The following is a 22943-nucleotide window of genomic DNA, read 5'->3' as shown; positions in this document are numbered from 1 at the left end:
AGGGGGAATATCCCCTCCCAAAACCCCCATGGCGTGCCTGACTCCTGGACAGGGATTAGAAAATCATGGGGCCAGGCCAAGCCAGGTTCTCCTCAGCTGGATGTGGCCCTGGGATGTCTCTGCAGAAGTCCTTGCTCCTCCTGTCTCTTGCACGTGAGTGTCCCGCTGGGGGGAGCGGGGTGTCTGTGGTCCACTCCATGGAGGTTATGAAGTACAAAAAACACATCTCCTTACCCAAAGCCCTGGGCTGCCTGGGCCCCAGCCTTCCCCTGCAGGGCCATGCTCCCCAACAGGCCCCTCACCAGCCCCCTCACCAGCTCCTGGTGGGAGCACAGGCTCAGCATGTGGAAAGAGGGGGCTCCACTTCCCCTCTCCCATTCCTGCTCCAACCATTGGTCCAGGTGTCCAAGACCCTGTACTGCAAGTGGCTTTGACCACCCTGGTGCTCTGCATGGCCAGCTGGGTGTACAGGGCCAGCTAGGCCCAGAGGAAGCCCCATTATCTATCCAGCTCCTCTCTTGGGGGCACTTGCACTGGGCACAAGCTGCAGAGAGATCAGGGTGGTGGGGACACATGCAACTCTCCCCTGGGCAGACAGCAGGGGCTGGGAGGGATCAACTAATGGGAGAAATTCCTTGTGCTGATGAAGCGATGGCAGGGAGAGCAGCAGCTCAGAGGAGATGAACAAACTCCCACCAGACAGCAGGTACCATGGATGGGGCTCAGGGGAGATGGGACACGGGGCCCTGCCTTTCACCAGTTCCAATCTGGTCCCAGTGACCAAACCCCTCCAGCCCTGTACCCCTCTTTAGTCCCTTTGTGCACAGAGTGGATGGGATTCCTCAGCGTGCACCCTTCCTGCCCGCCCTCAGCACCCAGTTGCTGCCTCTGTCTGTGGGACTGTGTGGCCACAGGAGGCTGGGCAGAGGGGCAGGGAGAGCAGATGGGTGCCCAGTCCTGAAGGTTGCCTGGGATTTGGGTGTACAGGTCCTGACTTTGTCCCAGATGCCCCATGTACCGCACTGCACAGCGCTGCATGGCTCTGGGACTCAGCTCCCACCTGTGACATGGGGAGAACAGCCCTGCCCAGGTGCACTGGGTGTGAGGGGGAAATGCAGAGGGGAGGGGAGAAGTCAGGGTTTGGGAACCATCTGGGAGATGAGCTGAGGGAGCCCTGGGGTGGTTGAGCCCTGGAGACAGGGCTTCCCCCTGGGGTGTGTTCCTGTGAACAAAACTGACTCCTCTGTGGATGTGGACCCTGGGCTCCCCCCTCCCCCCAGCACCACCCAGCTGCCATGGGGCCAGTGCAGGTGCTGGGGCCAAGCACCGACTCTGCTGCAGCCGGGACAAGTGTGGAGCGGAGCCCTGCTGAGCCCGGCTTTACCTGGTGACAGATGACACCGCTCAGCCCCGATGCTGATTGGTGTGCGGGGCTGGTGCTGTCCTGTCCCCGGGGCTGGGCAGCGTCCTGGGAGCTGGTGCTCGGAGCTGGGCAGAGCAGTTCTCATTTCGGGACATCGAGGGGTGTCAGCTGTGTGTCCTGCGCAGCGATGGGGACCGGGGGGATGCCGGGGGCCGGGAGGCGCTGGGCTGGGGCTGTGCTGGTGACACTGGCGGTGCTGGGACCCCACGTGGCTCGTTGCACGGAGCCCCCAGGTGAGCAGGGCTCGGGGTGGGTCCGGCAGGACCTCGAGCCGCGGCAGCTCTGGGCTTTCCTGCAAGAGGAACCGATCTCCGGCTTTAGGGACAGGGATGTCGGGGGTTTCTGTGCGGAGGGACCGCAATGCACGGCCGGGCGATGCTGCGGGGGAGCAGTGACCCCCGATGGACACGCGGGTGCTGCACAGGCAGTGGTCTGAGGTGGGGTCACTGGGGGGGCAGGATGGGGGTCGGGGGGGCAGCCCGGGGGGTCGGGCAGGAGGGGGGTAGACGGCCGGGGGGGGGGGTGCACCGCGTGTGGTCCCAGAGCAGTGAGTGCCCGGGCACTCTGCCCCCCGGGGGTCTGCTGTGGGGAGACCCTGACCCGCCTCCTCTGTGCCTCCCCCCCAGAGCATTTCCTCTACCAGACCAAGGACGAGTGTTACTACACCAACGGCACCCAGCGCGTGAAGTATCTGTCCCGGGACATCTGGGACCGGCGGCAGGACCTTCACTTCGACAGCGACGTGGGCGTGTGGGTGGCCGACACGGAGCTGGGGGAGCCTGACGCCAAGTACTGGAACAGCCAGAAGGAGTGGATGGAGTACCAACGGGGCGAAGTGGACAGGTTCTGCCGATACAACTACGGGGTGTTTGAGCGAGGCCACGTGATCGGCCGCAGCGGTGAGTCCCCGGGGTCTGGGGCCGTCGCTGGGTGCGGAGGCGGTGGCGGTGGCGGTGGGGGCAGGGGTGGGGGCGGGGGCAGGGCCAGGCCCTGGGGTGATCGCCCACAGCCCCTGGCCCTGCGGGGCGCACGGGAACACCATCCCCGCGCACAGCGGAGCTTGAACCACTACACGCAGGGCCGTGTCACTGGCCGCAGCGCGGTGTCCCCGGGGTCTGGCGCCTTCCCTGTGTGCGGTGGGGCTGTGCTGGGTGCCGGGTAGTACTTGGGGGGTCACACTGTAGAGACATGACCCACGGGGCAGCTGCAGGGACAGTCCCTGGGGCAGGAGGCAGCTGGGAGCAGTCAGGTCACACCGGGGGTTGCAGAAGTGACCCAGGAGCATCAGGCCCCCAGGGCTGGGAGGGGGAGGGGCGCAGGGGTCGCCCATGGTGAGGACGGACAGGAGCCCAGGCACGGCCTGCGATGCAGTGATGGGAGCTGTGGGGTCAGAGGGGCTGTGCCCGTCTCCACTCGCAGGACTGCTTTGGCTGGGGAGTGGCTGTGGGCCCTGGTCCCGGGGGCCGGCTGCGCAGCATCCACCAGTGACTGAGATCAGAGCTCCCTGCCCTAGAAACCAGTCCCTGCAAAGAGCTTTGCCCAAGGCCTGCAGGTGGGTCCAGGCAGGGGCACTCGTGCCACAGGCAGGACCCAGGGGACTCAGCCCTGTGGAGCCTTTCCCTGGGGCGGGGGCAGGTCCCTGCGGTGTGGGAGGGGGCACCACAGCTGGGGCTTTCCTGGGCCCAGACAGCTTTGCCTGCCCAGATCCTGGGGAACGTCCCGTTTCCAGCAGGGAAGAAAACCAGAAGGGTCTTGCTCATCTCCGAGAAGACAATCTTGTTGCTCTTGGCATGGGGCAAGTGGCTGCATTCAGGGGTAACAGGAATCTCATCCAGATGAGCAGGATCCTGGTGTCCTGCATTTAAAAATCCCAAATCCTGTATTTAAAAAACCCCAAATCCACATTTTTCCATGATCAAAATGTAACTCTGCTGTATATAGAGGTGTCAGCTGCACACAAGGTTTATTGAGATATTTACTGTTTTAAATTTGGAAACAATTTGGAAACCAGCCAGTGCCTCCGTCATTACAATACAATACAATCTAAATACCTCTATATTTTGGCATTTGATTTTGGTCATTCATCATGGAAAATCATAGCTTCCCATCCCCCCTGCCACCTTCACTCACCAGGATGTGGGTCCAGGTGCAGCTGCTCCCCGCCAGCCCCCCCGCCCCTCCACTGCTTTGTGCTATTGAGCAGCCCTGATATGCCAGGACCCCTCACTATCAAGCTGTAGCACCCCGCCCCCCCAGCCATGCTGGTACCCCTCACTCCTGACCTGCAGCTCCCCATCTCCACCAGCGCCCCTCACTCTCGAACCGCAGTCCCTCATCCACACTGGTGCCCCACACTCCTGACCCACAGCCCCCCATCCCTGCCAGTTTCCCTCTCTCCTGGCAACCCCCCACGCACCTCAGTCCTGCTGGTGCCCACCACTTTCAATCCACTTCCCCCTCCCCCAGGCTGCAGCCCCTCCTGTGTATATTGGGAAGGGGGTTGTATGGGGAGGGGAGGTGCCCAACCATAGGAAACAGCATAGGAGATGAGTTGGGGTGGTATGGGGGGGACATGCCTCCCACCAGATTTGTATGCCCACAGCAGGGCATGAGGCTATAGCTTGGCCGGACCACCATCAGGCAGGAGCTGCCTTTGTGGCCCAGCGGGTGGGACCTGGCACAGGAGGGTGGAGCAGGGTGGCAAGACTCAGTGCTGTTTTTACCGCCAACACCTCTGCACCAGCCCTGCCACCATGGAGTAAGGCCGCGCCCCCAGCAGGGTGAGGAGTAGCAGACGAGGGGAACCCGCATGCGGGGCTGCACCTCTACCCGGCCTCCTTTTCTCTTTAAAGGAGAACATCCACATTCTTCTGCAGTAAATGGAAAACCCAAACGTCTGCTTATGAGACATATGATGCGGTCTCCTGGGGACAGGGACAGGTCCCAAACCTGGGGTATCTTTGCCACTCTCTGGCATTCCCAAGCAAAGCCCCTGGCTGTCCATTAACCCAGGACAGGACACTTGGTGCTGCAGCCATAGAGCTTGGCCTCCAAAATGGAGAGGTCTCCCCCTCACATCTTGAATGATAAAGGTAATCCAGAGCCTTTGAAAGACACTCCTGGATTCAGGTCATTTCCAACTAAGAAAAAGAAACTGCAATTAAAGTTTAGCTTTAATTATAAAAAGATAGCATATTTTCTTGAATGCAACATGCAGCAGCAACAACATGCATCAGGGGAGAAAAACACATTTTCTTAAAATAAATAAGCAAGTAGTAGCAGGGAGGCTGCCACTTGCTCCGCTTCTTGAGAGTCCAGAAACTGCTCTTACCGAATTCCTCAGTTCAGCTTCACATTGCAAAGTCCAGTTATTTGTTCTTGGGGAAAAGAATGTGTGCTGCATGTGGGAAAACACAGCAGTTTTATAGTGGCACCAAACTAAAGATTTAACTAAACTTAAGGCTCAGGGGTGAGAGAAACTGAGGCAGGCAGGGATTGGGGGGAGAAAACTTTCCCTGATGGAGGAATCATTCTTTCTCCCAGCTCATTCTCTCCATCTCTTTCCCTCTCAGCGAAGCCCAAGGTGAAAGTCTCCCCAACAAAATCAGGGGCCCAGGCCCACCCAGACACACTGATTTGCTCCGTGACGGGGTTTTACCCTGGTGGGATCGAGGTGAAATGGTTGAAGAACGGGCAGGAGCAGACGGCCGGAGTGGTGTCCACGGAGCTGATGCAGAACGGAGACTGGACCTTCCAGATCCTGGTGATGCTGGAAATGACCCCCCGCAGCGGGGACGTCTACACCTGCCAGGTGGAGCACAGCAGCCTGCCGGACCCTGTCACTGTGCTCTGGGGTAAGGAGCTGGGAGCCTGGGGCAGCCCCTGAGACCTTGGAGGAGACGGACTCCCTTTGTGCAGCCCCACAAGGGCTGTCCATGGTCAGACCCCTTTCCCACAGCGCGCAGGGGTGTGAGCAGGGGGTGGAAGCCAGGGCTGAGCCCTTCACCTCCGGCTCCTGTCTCCACAGAGGCGCAATCAGACTCAGCCAGGAGCAAGATGCTGACGGGGGTCGGGGGCTTTGTGCTGGGGCTGATCTTCCTGGCACTGGGACTCCTCATCTACCTGAGGAACAAGAAAAGTGAGTGGGGCACGGCTGGGGTGCTGGAACCAAGGCGTTGTTGGGGCAAAATGCTCAGCCTGTCGGTCTATCTCCAGGCTCCCTTCCCTTTCAGACCCCAGAACGAACTGCCCTGGAGTCTGGCAGGGTCTTCCCAGTTTCTCACCTCCTGGGGCTGGGGCTGGATCCTACTGTCCCTCCCTCCTCTAAGGGGCAGGGCAGAGCAGGGGCCATGGGCAGGCAGAGCTACCACTGCCTTGACTCTGGGAATTTCTTCTCCTCTGCTTAAAGGCAGTGACCCTGGGTTCGGAGGTGCCAGTCCCAGGGGGGTGGGGGCACCTGGGTGTACCCACTGTGGGGCTTCATGGGGCTGAGGTATCAGGGGGGCTTTCTGCCCCAAACTTCTCTTCTCTGTCCTGTTGCTTGTCTGCTGGCACAAAATCAGGTTTGCCCATGGGAAAACTTCGTATCCCAGCAGACCTTAATCTCAGCTGCCCTTGTCTCGGACTTTGTTGCTCCAACAGAGGAAGTTTTGGCAGCTGGTGGGTCAGACTGATTTTGTTCAGCCCAATATAATGTAGATCCTCAGCCCTGCAGGTGTGAAAGGCCTGCAGGTGTCAGTTGTCCTGGACTCACCATTACCCTAGACAGTCAGGGAGGGATGTGGAACAGGAGAAGGATTCTCTCACCTACACCAGACCCAGGGAGAAAATGTCCCCCTGCATTGTGACTGGCAGAGAGGAGCATAACAGACCTTTCCTGCAGTCAGGAGATGAGGAGCAGCAGCAGAAAGGAAAAAGGAGAAAGAACTGTTCATGGCTCTGCTCCCTGTGAGGCCAATGCAGCTTTGACGCCTACCTGGGAACTAGCAGAAGCTGCTCTTACCATATTTCTCACACATACTGCTCACTGCAATTTCTTGCAGGTGGAGTTTTTGGTGTTATTTTTTCTTTCTTAAGGAAAAGTGCCTGCAGTATGAAAGGATAGTACATTTTCTCTTGCACCCATGCTTATCGGAATCAGTTTTCTTCTTTATGATACTCCTTGCCATCTCCTTCTTCCCTAAATTTTCAATTGCTGTTTTTGGCAGAAAAGAAAAACATAGCAAGGGCTCCTCCAAAATGTGCACAGCCATGGTCTGGTCTATGGGTGTACTGAACACTTGATTCAGCCCGCATCTCCCTGCCTGCCCTCGGTCATATAGTGAAGATACAGACACACCTTCCTAGCTGAATCTGTGGCTCACACAAGTGTGACCCTGCTTGAATTCATCCTTGCTGAATGTTGTCTGGAAATAGAGACCAAAGCACAGAGTAGTGAATCCAGTTCAGGGAAATATCTACACATGCACACAGTGAATCCCTATATCCAGCCCTGTTTGGGTGAGCCCGTCATTGGGTTTTTAATGGGGGATGTGGGGTCCCTAATGGGGTCTGCTCTGCACCTCAGGGCTAGGGCAGGATCTCTGATCTCTCAGAGGGGCTGCCTCTGGTGAGACTCTCACCATGTCTCTCCTTGTTTTCCAGGCCGCCCCGTTCCCCAGCCGACAGGTAATTTCCATCTCTGTCTACCCCTATGAAGCCCCCTCCCCCTCAGGGACCACAGGCTGTACAGGGAGTCCATGGAGCGGCTGCCCCTGCCCTTTCACCCCAACACTTGCCCAGCCCAGCATGGGTGGGAGCTGGAACATGGAGCATTTGCAGTGAGGAAGAGGAGGAGTCTCCATCTCCCTCATTAGTGTCATTTGGGCCAAACCTAGAGCTACTCCCATGGTCAGAGCTTCCTGGGCCCTGCAAAAGCATCTCCCCACCCGGAGGCTCCAGACAAGCCTCTAGGGAGGCCCTGGCACCTGTCAGATCCGCCCCCCACCTGCCCGTGGCCCTTCCCCAGTGCCTCTAGTCCCTGCCCTGTGCTGATGTCTCCCCTCTCTCCCTGCAGGGCTCCTCAGTTAGATCCTGCAGCTTCGGGGCCTGCATTGCCCAGCGTGATTCTCCAGCCCCGTCTCCTGGCACCTGTCCCTGTGTCTGGAGCTCTTCTCACTTTCCCTCCATCCTCACCTGGATCCCTGGGGCTGACTCTGCAGAATTAACCCTTTATCTGTCTAAGCCTGCACCACATCTGCATTCAGAAATGCTACTGCTTTTAGGGGGGACCTTCATGGGACTTGTATCTGAGACATGGGGAATTGTAACAAGGCTGTTTGCAGCAGTTGTCACAGCCCTTTGGAATGAGACTCTCATGGGCCCCAAGTTAAGTTAATATGCCCAGAATGGACCAGTATCACCCTCAGCCTGAGCGGTGGAAACATGTTGTTAGGAAAGGACAGGATGGAGGAGCCCAGTGATACCCAGGGAACACGTGCTCTACCCTTGGGCCAGGGCGGTCCTGGGGGGTCTCTGAGCTTGTACCCACCTTGTTACAATTGAGATCTGGTAAGCCTGGCCTGGGGTCCCCAGGGTGTCCCGTGGGGCTGTTGGGTAAAAGCAGGTGGGGGTTGAATCGGGTCCATTGAAACATGTGCTGGAGCTTGTGCTATTTAATTGTTCCTGATACTGTTCTGGATCACTCCTTGGGGACTGGAAAGGAGCAGGTTTCTGTCCTGCTGGGGGGTGATGGTGTTTCTGACCAATAACTTGTCTCACCAGTGTGTGCGGTGTGTTGAGCCCTCCCTTTTCAGAGCTCCATTTCCCTGGGTCTGTTTCTGAAGCCGTGTGGGTTTACAGCCCCGTGCAGCAAAGTCAGGCTCCCCCATGCTCTCCTAACTGCACCTGGTGTTTCCCTCACCCCGTGGCTGCTACATTCCTTTTGATGGTGGAAGTTGCAATCAGGAATCAAATGGCAGTGAAGCTCTGACAAGGCTGACCTCGGGGGTGCCACCAATCCCGCTGTGATTCACAGGCCTCACTTCAAGTCACTTTTGGTGCCTTCCCCCTGGGCTCACCCCACAGCTCTGCACAGACTGTGCTCGGCTCCCCATCAGCAGGTGCCACCAGAGGCTGTCCCTGGGCCCTGCCCTGAGGGCTTTCCGCTGGCTTTGGAGGACATCAGCTACTGAGAGTGTGAGCATGTGAAGGTGCTGAACATGCAGGTGAAAATCTCTGGTTCTTGTTCCTTGAACCTGCTAATGGTAATACAGGTCTCATGTCCCTGCATGGTCACAATGTAGTCTGTGCTGGCCGGCCTCGCAGCTCTTTCCCATTCTTCTGGCTGTGCGTGTTGGTTTCTGAGTGTCCTTGGACATCATGAGCATGGCTTGTCTCTTACTGATGGTCTGCGAAAGGGGAGATCAGACCAGAGCACTTGGGAAATTCTGTTCTGGAGAAGGGGACCTGCCATTTCTAGCACAAATGAGGTGAAGGGTGCGATTCCCTAAGTTGGCAAAATTTCCCTCACTGTGATCAGGCACTGACTGAATGAGTCCGATGCAGCTGAGGCACTTTGCACTGAAGAGTTGGTCCCTTGGGTCTAGCTCTCCTTTGTAAAACAGCAGACAGCAGAGAGGGGTCTGGGACTGAGGGACTCCTGTGAAGGTGTGAGGGCTCCCCAAGGTGTCCCACAAAGGATGGTACTATGGGCTGGTGGAGCACCTCTGAGCTTGAGGTGAGGGCAGGGATAAGGCTGGGGCTTTTAGAAACCGGGGGAACCCATCACAGAGAGATGTGCCTAGAGCTGTGCTGAGACTTGTGCCCCAGGAGAGCAAGGCCCATGTCTCATCCTGTAGCTCCAAGTTGTTGGAGCCCCTTCATCCCCCTCCCCGGTGGGAGCCAGGGGGTCTCCCACACACACTCTGGAGACCCCAGGATGAGGAATTTCCTGAGGGCTGAGAACCCCGTCCAGGCCTGCATCCACACAGCCCTCCTTCATGTATAGAGCCCCTCGGGCTAGCCCAGGTCTAGGTCTCTTCCCCCAGGGGCAGAGGTCCCTGTAGCCAAGTCAGGCAGTCTGCAGCCCCTTAACTGCAGCTGATGCCTCCTCCCTCCCCATGGCCGCCAGAGTTTCATAGTTGGCAGGGTTGGAAGGGACCTTAGGAGATCAGCAATTCCAACCCCCTGCTATGGTCAGGAATGGATGCTGGGGTCAAATGACCCCGGTTAGGTGTCTATCAAGCCTCCTTTTGAAGACCCCCAGGGTAGAACTTCCCTTGGAAGTTGGTTCCAGGTCCTAGCCGCCCTGACAGTGAAGCAGCGCCTCCTGATGTCTAGCCTGAATCTGCTCTCAGTCAACTTATAGCTGTTATTCCTTGTTACTCCCAGTAGTGCTCAGGGTAACAGGGACTCCCCCAGTGCCTGCTGGTCCCTCTTGGCCAGTTTATAGATGGCCACCAGATCCTCCCTCAGCCTTCTCTTGTGGAGGCTGAACAAGTTCAGGTCCCGTAGCCTCTCCTCGTAGGGCCTGCCTTGGTGCCCCCAGATCATGTGGGTGGCCTCCTCTGGACCCTCTCAATGCTGTCCACGTCCTTCCTGAGGTGCAGTGCCCAGAACTGGACGCAGTACTCCACCTGTGGCCTGACCAGTGTAGCACAGAGGGGGAGGATCACCTCCTTGTACCTGCTTGAGATGCATCTGTGGATGCATGACAAGGTGTGGTTGGCCTTCCTGACCGCATCCCCACACTGTCGGCCCATGTTCATTTTGACATCAAAGATGACTCCAAGATCCTTTTCCGCCTCTGCACTGACGAGAAGGGAGTTCCCCAGCCTGTAGGTCTGCTGCTGGTTCTTCCTCCCCAGGTGCAGCACCTTGCACTTGTCAATGTTGAAACCCATCCTGTTCTCATCCGCCCACCCCTGTAACCTGTCTAGGTCTGATTGTAGCCTATCCTCCCTTCTAGCGTGCCCACTTCCCCCCACATCTCAGTGTTGTCTGCGAATGTGAACAAGTTGCTTTCCACCCCCTCATCCAAGTCACTGATGAAGATGTTGAACAGTGCAGTCCCGAGGACCGAGCCCTGGGGGACCCCACTACCCATATCCCTCCAGCCCAAAAGTGACCCGTCCACCACCACTGTCTGGGTGCAGCCCTCCAGCCATTTTGTGACCCATCTGACTGTGTAGGTGTCAACACCACAATCTCCTAATTTTTTAACAAGAATGGGGTGAGAGACAGTGTCGAAGGCCTTCCTAAATTCCAGAAAGACTACGTCCCCTGTGACACCTGTGTCCAAGGATTTTGTGACCTCGTCATAGAAGGCCACCAGGTTGGTCGCCAGGTTGGTCTGAAAGGACCTGCCTCTAATGAACCCATGTTGTTTGCCCCTAAGCATAACCTCCTCTGCTGGCCTCTTGCAGATGTGCTCCTGGAAAATTTTCTCAAAGAGCTTCCCCAAGACCAAGGTAAGACTAACAGGCCTATAATTTCCTGGGTCCTCCTTCCTCCCTTTTTTGAAACTGGGGACCACATTGGCCCTTTTCCAGTCCTCTGACATCTCGCCGGAGCACCACAGGTGCTTGTAAGCCATGCCAGGGGTCCCGCAATGACCTCTGCTAATTCCCTCAGCGCTCTGGGGTGGAGATCGTCAGGACCTGCTGATTTTAACACATCCAGTCCCTCCAGAAGTTCCCTGACTAGTTCCTCTCTGACCCTGGGCCTGGCTGCGCCTCCCCTGGGGCCATTGGGGGTCCCGGTGGTGGGGATGACCTGGTCCCTGCTCATAATAATGGAGGCAAAGAAATCGTTAAATAAATTAGCTTTGTCATCTGGTGGGACCACCAGATTTCCAAGCGTGTCCTTCAGAAGCCCCACATTACCCGGTACCCTCTTTTTACCCCCTTCATATTTAAAAAAGGACTTCTTGTCGTCCTTGATCCGGGTCGCTAGTCCCAGTCCCATCTCTGCCTTGGCCTTCCTGACCACTCTGCTGCAGCCCCGAGCAACCGAGGTGTAGTCCTCCCTGGTGATGGCCCCTCCCTGCCATTGGGTGTACGCCTCCTTTTCAGCTAGGAGACATTCCCGTATGCTTTTGGTGAGCCATGGGGGCTTTTGAGCACTCTTGCCCCCTTTGATCTGTGTTGGGATTGTCACCCTTTGGGTTTGGAGGATCTTCTCCTTCTGGAATGACCACCATTTCTTGGACTCCCAATTCCCTACCCCTCTGGGACCTCAGTGCCTCTGAGACTAGTCTTCTTAGGTCAATGAAATCCACCCTCCTGAAGTCCAGGGCTGCGATGATCGCTGTCGTCCAGGTGGTCGAGCACCCACAGACCCCTCACCAGGTCATTGCCTGTGGCCAGGACCAGGTCTAACAAGGTGTCTCCCCTGGTGGGGCTGTGCATGTCCTGGGTTAGATGGAGGTCCTGTAACATGGCAAGGAACCTATGTGAGTGGTCAGACCTGGCTGACTGCTCTTCCCATCAAATGTCCGGATAGATTAGGTCACCCATGATGACCATGTTCTTTGACTTAACTGCCTCCGCGAGCTGACCTGAGAATTTCCGCTCTAGCTCTTCCCCCTGGTTGGGAGGTCTGTAGCAGACCCCCACCGTTAAGTCCCTTTCGCCCTGACCCCCTTGTATTCTACCCCAGAGCACTTCAGTGTGCCCCTCCTCTGACCCAGTGCTGCTCATTGAGGATGTGAATTGTTCTTTGACGTAGAGCGCCACACGCCCGCCTTTCCTCCCTCTTCTATCCCTCCTGTACAGCCTATAGCTCTTGATGTTCACCGCCCAGTCATGTGTTGGATCCCACCATGTTTCAGTGAGCCCCACTATGTCTGTGTTTGTGTCAGCTATCAGGAGGGCAAATTCTTCCTGCTTGTTCCCTATACTGCGAGCATTAGTGTATAGGCATTGAAGGCCTCCTGAAGGTGTATGCACCGCCCCTCTAATCCCAGGACTATCTGGGTCTCTTACCTAGGTATTTCTTGTGCTCATTGTCAGTCTTGGCTGGGCTGTTCGTGTGGGCAACACTTTGTTTGGTGGTCCAGGGCTCCCTCCGACCTCATCCTCCCCTTCCCTCAATGAGCCTAGTTTAAAGCTCGCCGGAGGAGATCAGCCAACCTGAAAGAGAAGGCACGCTTACCTTTGGGGGAGAGGTGAAGCCCATCCCACCTGAGCATGTCTCTTGTCTTGAAGTATGGGTCATGGTCCAAGAAGCTGAAGCTCTCCTCAAGACACTATTCACAAAGGCTCAAGCTGATCTCTCTGACGCAGGTCTCATGGCGTCGTCCACGTCCGCTCACTGGAAGGACAGATGAGAAGACCACCTGTGCTCCTGTCTCCTTCAGCTTGCCCCCAGAGCATGGTAGTCCTTCATCAGATGATCTGGGCTTCTCCTGGCCGCATCATTAGTGCCCACAGAAATTAGTACCATGGGGTAGTAATCAGTGGGCTGAATAATGGCCAGGATCATCTCCGTCACATCCTGAATCCTCGCTCTGGGCAGACAGGAGACCTCGCATGGCAAGGGATCCTGGTGACAGGTGGGACCCTCTGTACTTCTCAGGGTGGAGTCGCCTATGACAAGCACTCACTGTCTCTCCTTCCAGGTCAGCTTGCCTCCTTCAGTCTGTTCAGTGCGTGGAGTGGCCTCCTCTCCAGAGGTTTCCTCCTCTCCTTCCTCCTTCTCCTCCAGTGTCACCAGGGCCTCATACCCGTTGTCCAGCTGGACTGTGGGAACTGGTAGTGCACCGTCGCAACCAGCCCTGGCTCTGGAGGGAACCTTCTGCCATTCTGCTGTGGAGGGCATCTCCCGGGGTGCTTCTCCATTTGGTGCTTGGCCCTGCAGGGAAAGGAAATACCCATCAATTTTGTCCTCCGCTTCTCTGATCCCCCTCAGCCTGCTAACCTCCGCCTGGATCTCCCTCACCTGCCCCTCCAGAGCCCTAAGATGGGCACCTACAGGACAGGTGTGGGGGCCCCTGTTCCCTGCCCTGCCCCAGCCCCCCTGGGAACTATATTCCTTTTGTCAGTGATAGGCAGTGGAGGGGGGAATCATTGGCAATCAGAAATCCACTGTGATTGAAGTGCTGGCAGGGGCTGACCTGGGGGTGGAGGGGGCCACCAATTCCTGCCATGATTCACACAAGGAATCAGGGGCGACGCATAGGGGATGCATGTGGGTGCAAATGCAACCCCTGAACGTGGCAGTGCATCCCCGGTGGCGTCTGTAGGAGCTCCCACCTTATTGCCACCACGCTCCCACTGCCACCAGCACAGCTGTGCTCCGAAGTCACTGGGGGCACACACCTTTCACGCAAGGAACTTCTGGAGTCTCCCCATGAGGCTCAGCCCTCAGTTCAGGAGAGGCCGTCTGGACCTGCTGATCAGGGACCCGAGCAGAGGCAGCTCCTGGTGCCCTGCTCTGAGGGCTCGTAGCTGGCTTTTGATGATGTCACCCCCTCAATGCAGGTGGGGTGCATGTGTGTAACATGCAGGTGAAAATCTGAACTTAGTATTTGGTCAGTCTACTAATGGCAAACCAGGCCCCTAGATGTTCACAACACAGCCTGTGCTGTCCAGCCCGGCAGCTGTTTCCCACGCTTGTGGCTAGAGTCCTTTATTTCTGCCTGGCCTTGGACAGCCTTACAGAGCTTGTACCTTACTGACCATGTGCATTAACTGTGAGATCAAAGCACTTGGGAAGTCCCAGCTGCCTCTTCTGTGTAGGAGGGGAGCTATAGCATGAACATAATGAAAGGAGTGATTCCCAAACCTGGCAATGTTTCCTCTGCTATGAGCTGGCAAGGCCTGAATGAGTCCAGTGGAACTGAGGCATTGGCACCTGCGACGTAGCCCAGGTTGTTCTCAGTGCTCAGACAGGAGACAGCAGAGAGGGGCTTGAAGGGGAGCTGAAGGACTCCTCTGAGGGTGTGAGGGCTCCGCAGAAAGTGTCACAAAGGATGTTAATATGGGAGTGTGGGGCATCTCTAAGCCTAAGGAGACAACAGGGGTAGTGATAGGGCTGCTATGATCCAGGGGAGCCCTTCACATAAAATAGCAACTAGAACCCAAGGGCTGGCCTGGGAGTTGTGACCCAGGACAACACCTCCTAGTGAGCCAGGCAATGAGCCCCTGAGCTGAGGATAACCCCCCCGTCACTGTCCCTCATGTCACTGGACCATGTGCCACATCCTGTCCTGCATCCGCAAGGTGCTGGCATCACACCATCACTCACAGACTGGAGGTAGTGGGTCTCCCATGCCCATGATGGGGACCCCAGGACCCAGAGAGTTGCAGAAATGTCCCATGTGGAGGGGTCCCCATCCAGTCCTTCACTAATCATAGGGCCTGGGGCACCTTTGTAGCTGGTTACAGGGTGATGGTGCTAAGGACTTACACTGTGTGCTCTCCTCCTGCCTTCCCAGGCAAGAGCAAGGGAGAAGCTTGAGTTGGGAAAGACCCTCGTCCAGCTGCCAGAGAGGAGATGACCAGCTCCCTGCTTCAGTGCAACTCTGAACCTGTACACGGGCACCCACCCCAGCTGCCCTGCCCCTGGCACCCCCTGAGACTGCATGTTAGTGCCCCTCCCCGTGTTGAAATGCAGGCTGGGGAATCGGTACACTCATCCTTCCTGTCGTTTCAGGTCCAGTTCCACTTTGGCCCCAGTGACGGATGACTGTGAAACTCAAGCTAAGCTGGGCCTACTCACAAAAGTTAAAATACAAAATACTGATGACAATTGCATAGTGCAAGAAGATGTGAGTTTGTGGCTAGGCTGTCTGACAACAACCAATGAGGTATCCCTTCCAGCTTACCTTACTGTATTCATGATGAGTTTAAGCAGGCTCTTGTTGTCTGGTATGTAGATGCATAAAATGTCTGTCCTTGAATAACTAGTATGGTAAATATTTCTTTTGCACATAGTTAATGTTTTTGTGCAGGAAGAGTCATTCTCCATATGTGCTAGATATTTCCTCCTGATTTACTCTTGTTTTACCTTAGTGGTTCCCTTAATCTCCGGAGGACGATTCCTCAAAACCTTGTGTTTTCCCTGGTTGTAAATCAATTACTTGATACATCCCAAACTTAGTAGAAATGGATAACCTCTTGTCACTGAGGTGCCTCCTGGCTCTGATGGGGCACACAGTGTGGGGCCGCAGCCCAGCGCACTCCCCAGCAGACCCGGAAATGGACCAAAAGCACTTCTGCTCCACGTCTGGGTGTGCTGCTGAGCTCGCTGGGGACTCCCCCACGTTCAAATAGGACGCTCCCCCCACCCCAGCATCTCAGCATTCACGAGCCATGCCTGGTACCTTGAGGTACATAGAAAAAACTATGAAAGCTGTGTCTATGGCTGAATCGCTGATTCTCTGAACCAGCATCAAATCTTCAGATTCCGATTTGGCCGAATTGAATCGGGACAGTGATCCAAATCAATTAATCAAATCACTGTCCCCAATTTGAGCCAAATCCAAATCTGAATCAAATACAGCCTGTTTCGTACACCGCTAATGCCCATCCCTCGCAGCCATTACCACCCAACATACCCTGCTCACAAGCCTGAGCCTTCCCTGGCTCCTGTCTCTGCCCTTCTTCTGGGCATGACACTTGTCTGGCTACACCTCTGCCCTGCTCCTGGGCCTGCTGAGACCACCACCACCCACTTCTCACTGCCTGACCACCAGCCCCTAATGCATCCTTAAGTCAGCCTTGTCTTAATCCCTGGAAGTGCAGACTCTCCCTCTGTCTGTTGCTGTGCCTAACCTCTTCTTTCACCACCGAGGGCTGCTGACCTCCTCTGCAAACTGTGCTGCCCAATGCAGTAGTCTGGGAGCTGACCTTGCCTGCGAAGACTAAGGCAAAAATGGCATTGAGCACTTCAGCCTTTTCTGCATCTTCTGTTGAAAGGTTGCTGTAATAGGGAGCCCACTTTGTACACTTCCCTTCTGGGCATTGATATAACAGAAGCCCCTTCTTGCCTGCACCTCCCCTCCTCCCCCACTTTTGTGCATTTCTTTTTCCTTCTAAGTATTGTCAGAGACTGGGGGCACGACCCACGGGGCAGCTGCAGGGACACTCCCTGGGGCAGGGGGCAGCTGGGGGCAGTCAGGTCACACTGGGGGTTGCAGAAGTGACCCAGGAGCATCAGGCCCCCAGGGCTGGGAGGGGGAGGGGCGCAGGGGTAACTCATGGTGAGGACGGACAGGAGCCCAGGCACGGCCTGCGATGCAGTGATGGGAGCTGTGGGGTCAGAGGGGCTCTGCCCATCTCCACTCGTAGGACTGCTTTGGCTGGGGAGTGGCTGTGGGCCCTGGTCCCGGGGGCCGGCTGCGCAGCATCCGCCAGTGACTGAGATCAGAGCTCCCTGCCCTAGAAACCAGTCCCTGCAAAGAGCTTTGCCCAAGGCCTGCAGGTGGGTCCAGGCAGGGGCACTCGCGCCACAGGCAGGATCCAGGGGAACTCAGCCCTGTGGAGCCTTTCCCTGGGGCGGGGGCAGGTCCCTGCGGTGTGGGCGGGGGCACCACAGCTGGGGCTTTCCTGGGCCCCAGACAGCTTTCCCTGCCCAGATCCAGGGGAATGTCCCCTTTGCATCAGGGTAGAAAACCAGAAGGGTCTCGCTCATCTCCGAGAAGACAAACTTGTTGTTCTTGGCATGGGGCAAGTCGCTGCATTCAGGGGATAACAGGAATCTCATCCAGATGAGCAGGGATCCTGGTGTCCTGTGTTTAAAAATCCCAAATACTGTGATTAAAAAAACCCAAATCCACATTTTTCCATGACTAAAATGAAACTCCCCTGTATATAGAGGTGTCAGCTGCACACAAGGTTTATTGAGATATTTAGTTCTAAACCAATTTGGAAATCAGCCAGTGCCTCAGTCATTACAATACAATACCATCTAAATACCTCTATATTTTGGCATTTGATTTTGGTCATTGATCGTGGAAAATCAGAGCTTCCCATCTCCCCTGCCACCTTCACTCACCAGGATGTGGGTCCAGATGCAGCTGCCCCCTCCCCCCCACCCTCACTGCTTTGTGCTACTGAGCAGCCCTGACATGTCAGTACCCCTCACTACCAAGCCACAGCCCCCCCAGCCATGCTGGTACCCCTCATTCATGACCTGAACCCCCACATCCTCACCAGTGTCCCTCAGTCCTGACCCACAGCCCACTAGCCCTGCCAATGCCTCTCACCTGTGGCCCGCACCTCCCTGTCTCCACCAGTGCCCCTCACTCTTGAACCACAGATGCTCATCCCCACTGGTGCCCCACACTCCTGACCCCATCAGTCCTGACCCACAGCCCCCATCCCTGCCAATTCCCCTCACTCCAGGCAACCCCCCACGCACCTCAATCCTGCTTGTGCCCCTCACCTGCAATCCACTTCCCCCTCCCCCAGGCCACAGCCACCCCCATATATTGGGAAGCTGGTTTGTATGGGGCAGAGGAGGTGCAACAGTAGGAGGTCCAATCATAGGCAACAGTATAGGTGATGAGTTGGGGTGGCATGGCTGGGTGGATATGCCCCCCAGATTTGTGTGCCCACAGTGGGGCGTGAGGCTATAGCTTGGCCGGACCACCACCAGGCAGGAACTGCCTTTGTGGCCCAGCGGGTGGGACCTGGCACAGGAGGGTGGAGCAGGGTGGCAAGACTCTCTGCTGCCGCTGCTGCCAACACCTCCGCACCAGCCCTGCCACCATGGAGTAAGGCCGCGCCACCAGCAGGGTGAGGAGTGACAGACCAGGGGGACTCGCATGCGGGGCTGCACCTCTACCTGGCCACCTTTTCTCTTTAGAGGAACATCCACATTTTTCTGTAGAAAATGGGAAACCCGAACCTCTGCTTATGAGGCATATGATGCAGTCTCCTGGGGACAGGGCCAGGTCCCAAACCTGGGATACCTTTGCCACTCTCTGGCAGTCCCAAGCAAAGCCCCTGGCTGTCCACACCTGGAAACCATTAACCCAGGACAGGACACTTGGTGCTGCACCCATACGGCTTGGCCTCCAAAATGAAGAGGTCTCCCCCTGACATCTTGAATGAATAAGGGAATCCAGAGCCTTTGAAAGATGCTTCTGGATTCAAGTCATTTGCAACTAAAAAAAAGAAACTGCAATTAAAGTTTAGCTTTAATTATAAAAATATCATACTTTCTTGAATGCAACATGCAGCAGCAACAACATGCATCAGGGGGAAAAAAACATATCCTTATCATAAGTAACCACGTAGCAGCAGAGAGGCTCCCACTTGCTCTGCTTCGTGAAAGTCCCTGCAGATTTGACTTACACATTTGCTCGGAAACTGCTTTTATCGTATTCCTCAGTTAAGATTCACATTGCAAAGCCCAGTTACTTGTTCTTGGGGAAAACAAAATGTGCTGCATGTGAGAAAACAGAGTGGTTTCACACTGGCACCAAAGTAAAGATTTAAATGAACTCGAGGGTCAAGGGTGAGAGAAACTGAGGCAGGCAGGGGTTGCGGGGGAGAAAACGTTCCCTGATGGAGGAATCATTCTTTCTCCCAGCTCAGTCTCTCCATCTCTTTCCCTCTCAGTGAAGCCTAAGGTGAAAGTCTCCCCAACAAAATCAGGGGCCCAGGCCCACCCAGACACATTGATTTGCTCCATGATGGGGTTTTACCCCGGCGGGATCAAGGTGAAATGGTTGAAGAACGGGCAGGAGCACACTCCCGGAGTGGTGTCCACAGAGCTGATGCAGAACGGAGACTGGACCTTCCAGATCCTGGTGATGCTGGAAATGACCCCCCAAGAGCAGGGACGTCTACACCTGCCAGGTGGAGCACAGCAGTCTGCCGGGCCCCATCACTGTGCTCTGGGGTAAGGAGCTGGGAGCCTGGGGCAGCCCCTCACATATTGAAGAGGACGGGACTCTGTTTGTGCAGCCCCACAAGGGCTGTCCATGGTCAGACCCCTTTCCCACAGCGGGCAGGGGTGTGAGCAGGGGGTGGAAACCTGGGCCCACCCCTTCACCTCCGGCTCCTGTCTCCACAGAGGCGCAGTCAGACTCGGCCAGGAGCAAGATGCTGACGGTGGTTGGGGGCTTTGTGCTGGGGCTGATCTTCCTGGCGCTGGGACTCCTCGTCTACCTGAGGAACAAGAAAGGTGAGTGGGGCACGGCTGGGGTGCTGGAACCAAGGCATCGTTGGGACAAAATGCTCGGTCTGTAGGTCTGTCTGCATGCTCCGCTCCCTCTCAGACCCCAATACGAATTGCCCTGGAGTCTGGCAGGGGCCTCCCGGTTTCTCACCTCCTGGTGCTGGGGCTGGATCCCACTGTCCCTCCCTCCTCTAAGGACCAGGGCAGAACAGGGGCCATGGGTTTGCAGAGGTGCCACTACCTTGACTCTGGGCATTTCCTCTCCTCTGCTTCAAGGCACTGACCCTGGGCTCGGAGGTGCCAGTCCCAAGGGGATGGGGGCCCTGGGTGTACGCCACTGTGGGACTTCATGGGGCTGAGGTATCAGGGGGTCTTTCTGCCCCAGACCTCTCTCCTCTGTCCTGTTGCTTGTCTGCTGGCACAGACCAAGGTTTTCCCCTGGCAAAAGTTTTTGTCCCAGCAGGCCTTAATTTCAGCTTCCCTTGTCTCTGACCTTGCTGCTCCAGCACAGGAAACTTTGGCAGCTGGTGGGTCAGACTGAATTTGTTCACTGCAATGTAATGTAGATCCTCAGCCCTGCAGGTGTGAATGGGCTGCTGGTGTCAGTTGTCCTGGTTTCACCCTGAGCGTACCCAGTCAGGGAGGGATGTGGGACAGGGGAAGGATTGTCGCACCTACAAGAGACCCAGGGGTAAAATGTCCCCCTGCATTGTGAACAGCAGAGGGGAGAATAACAGACCTTTCCTGAAGGCAGGAGATGAGGAGCAGCAGCAGAAAGGAGAAAGCACTGATCCCGGCTCTGCTCCCTGTGGAGCCCATGCAGCTTTCTTGCCTACCTGGGAACTAGCAGAGCTGCTTTTGCCATATTTCTCACATATAATGCTCACTATAATTTCCAGCAGGTGGGTTTTTTTTTTCTTTTTTGCAGAAAAGTGTCTGTGGTATGAAAGGATAGTACATTTTCTCTTGCATCCGTGCTTATCAGAATCAGTGTCCTTATTGATGACACCCCTCACCACCTCCTTCTTCCCTAAATTTTCAATTTTTATTTTTGGCAGAAAAGAAAAACATAGCAAGGTCTCCTCCAAAATGTGCACAGCCATGGTCTGGTCTAGGGCTGTTCCTGACACTTGATTCTGCCTGTATCCCCCTGCCTGTCTTGGGTCATGTAGTGAAGATGCACACACACCTTCCTAGCTGACACTGTGGCTCACACAAGTGTGACCCTACTTGAATTCATCCTCGCTGGTTGTTGTCTGGAAATAGAGACCAAAGCACAGAGTAGTGAATCCAGTTTGGGGAAATATCTACACTTGCACGCAGTGAATCCCTATATCCAGCCCTGTTTGGGTGAGACCATCATTTGTGATTTTAATGGGGGATGTGGGGTCCCTAATGGGGTCTGCTCTGCACCTCAGGGCTAGGGTAGGATCTCTGATCTCAGAGGGGCTGCATCTGGTGAGACTCCCACCATTTTTCTCCTTGTTTTCCAGGCCGCCCCGTTCCCCAGCCAACAGGTAATTTCCATCTCAGTTCCCCTCTATGAAGCCCCCCCCCACCCCTCAGGGCCACAGGCTGTACAGGGAGTCCATGGAGGGCTGTCCCTGCCCTTTCAGCCCAACACTTGCCCAGCCCAGCATGGGTGGGAGCTGGAACATGGAGCATTTGCAGTGAGGAAGAGGAGGAGTCTCCATCTCCCTCATTAGTGCCATTTGGGCCAAGCCTAGAGCTGCTCCCAGGGTCAGAGCATCCTGGGCCATGCAAGAGCATCTCCCCACCCGGAGGCTCCAGACAAGCCTCTAGGGAGGCCCTGGCGCCTGTCAGATCCCCCCCGGCCCTTCCCCAGTGCTGCTAGTCCCTCCCTGTGCTGATGTCTCCCCTCTCTCCCTGCAGGGCTCCTCAGTTAGATCCTGCAGTTTCGGGGCCTGCATTGCCCAGCGTGACTCTCCACCCCTGTCTCCTGGCACCTGTCCCTGTGTCTGGAGCTCTTCTCACTTTCCCTCCGTCCTCACCTGGATCCTGGGGCTGACTTCTCAGAATTAACCCTTCATCTGCCTAAGCCTGCACCACATCTGCCCTCAGAAATGCTACTGCTTTTGGGGGACCTTCAGGGGACTATGATGTGAGACACAGGGAGTTGTAACAAGGCCATTTCCAGCAGTTGTCACAGCCCTTTGGGACGAGACTCCCGTGGGGCTCCAACTTAAGTTAATATGTCCTAGAGAGGACCAGTATCACCCTCAGCCTGAGCGGTGGAAACATGTGAGGAAAGGACTGGATGGAGGAGCCCAGTGATACCCAGGGAACATGTCCTCTACCCTTGGGCCAGGGTGGTGCTGGGGGGTCTCTGAGCTTGTAGCCACCTTGTTACAATTGAGATCTGGTAAGCCTGGTCTGGGGTCCCAGGTGTCCCATGGGGCTGTTGGACAGAAGCAGGTGGGGGTTGAGTCAGGTGCCTTGAGACATGTGCTGGAGCTTGTACTATTGTAATTACTCCTGCTACTGCTCTGGGTCGCTCCTTTGAGACTGGAAAGGAGCAGGTTTCTGTCCTGCTGGGGGCGATGGTGTTTCTGACCAATAACTTGTCTCACCAGTGTGTGCAGTGTGTTGAGCCCTCCCTTTTCAGAGCTCCATTTCCCTGGGTCTGTTTCTGAAGCTGTGTGGGTTTACTGCCCCGTGCAGCAAAGTCACACTCCCCCACGCTCTCCTAACTGCAGCTGGTGTTTCCCTCACCCCGTGGCTGCCATGCTCCTTTTGATGGTGGGAGTTGCAATCAGGAATCAAATGGCAGTGAAGCTGTGACAGAGGCTGACCTCGGGGGTGCCACCAATCCCGCTGTGATTCACAGGTCTCGCTTTAAGTCTCCTTTGGTGCCTTCCCCCTGGGCTCACCCCACAGCTCTGCACAGGCTGTGCTCGGCTCCCCATCAGCAGGTGCCAGCAGAGGCTGTCCCTGGGCCCTGCCCTGAGGGCTTTCCGCTGGCTTTGGTGGACATCAGCTACCAAGTGTGTGAGCTTGTTAAGGTGTTGAATGTGCAGGTGAAAATCTCTGGTTCTTGTTCCTTGAACCTCCTAATGGTAATACAGGTCTCATGTCCCTGCATGGTCACAATATAGTCTGTGCTGGCTGGCCTGGCAGCTCTTTCCCATTCTCCTGGCGGTGCGTGTTGGTTTCTGGGTGTCCTTGGACATCATGAGCATGGCTTGTCCCTTACTGATGGTCTGCGAAAGGGGAGATCAGATCAGCCCACTTGGGAAATTCTGTTGTGGAGAAGGGGACCTGCCATTTCTAGCACAAATGAGGTGAAGGGTGCGATTCCCTAAGTTGGCAAACTTTCCCCTGCTGTGATCAGGCACTGACTGGATGAGTCCGGTGCAGCTGAGGCACTTTGCACTGAAGAGTTGGTCCC

General features: G+C 56.0%; 1 protein-coding gene and 1 pseudogene across 1 annotated transcript; both read left to right on the top strand.

The window, feature by feature from the left end:
- The first annotated feature begins 1506 nt into the window (after window positions 1–1506).
- LOC132244206 (DLA class II histocompatibility antigen, DR-1 beta chain-like) lies at window positions 1507–8690 on the top strand. The gene is made up of 6 exons (XM_059715300.1): window positions 1507–1656; window positions 2050–2322; window positions 4996–5277; window positions 5451–5561; window positions 7067–7090; window positions 7479–8690. Exons 1-6 carry the CDS (start codon window positions 1551–1553, stop codon window positions 7490–7492), a joined length of 810 nt encoding a protein of 269 aa, XP_059571283.1. The 5' UTR covers window positions 1507–1550; the 3' UTR covers window positions 7493–8690.
- Window positions 8691–14595: 5905 nt separating this feature from the next.
- On the top strand, window positions 14596–22130 carry LOC102560297 (DLA class II histocompatibility antigen, DR-1 beta chain-like; annotated as a pseudogene).
- Window positions 22131–22943: the final 813 nt, after the last annotated feature.

Source organism: Alligator mississippiensis, chromosome 11 (genome assembly GCF_030867095.1).
Source record: "Alligator mississippiensis isolate rAllMis1 chromosome 11, rAllMis1, whole genome shotgun sequence".
NCBI classification, from domain to species: Eukaryota; Metazoa; Chordata; order Crocodylia; family Alligatoridae; genus Alligator; species Alligator mississippiensis.
This window is presented reverse-complemented; position numbering and strand designations above follow the sequence as displayed.

What these genes read in the sequence shown, in the direction of transcription:
- LOC132244206 (XM_059715300.1), top strand. Translation starts at nt 1,551, where the DNA reads ATGGGGACCGGGGGGATGCCGGGGGCCGGGAGGCGCTGGGCTGGGGCT. An exon ending in CCACGTGATCGGCCGCAGCG is followed by an intron (nt 2,323 to 4,995) that starts GTGAGTCCCCGG and finishes TTTCCCTCTCAG; the next exon opens with CGAAGCCCAAGGTGAAAGTC. An exon ending in CTACCTGAGGAACAAGAAAA is followed by an intron (nt 5,562 to 7,066) that starts GTGAGTGGGGCA and finishes CTTGTTTTCCAG; the next exon opens with GCCGCCCCGTTCCCCAGCCG.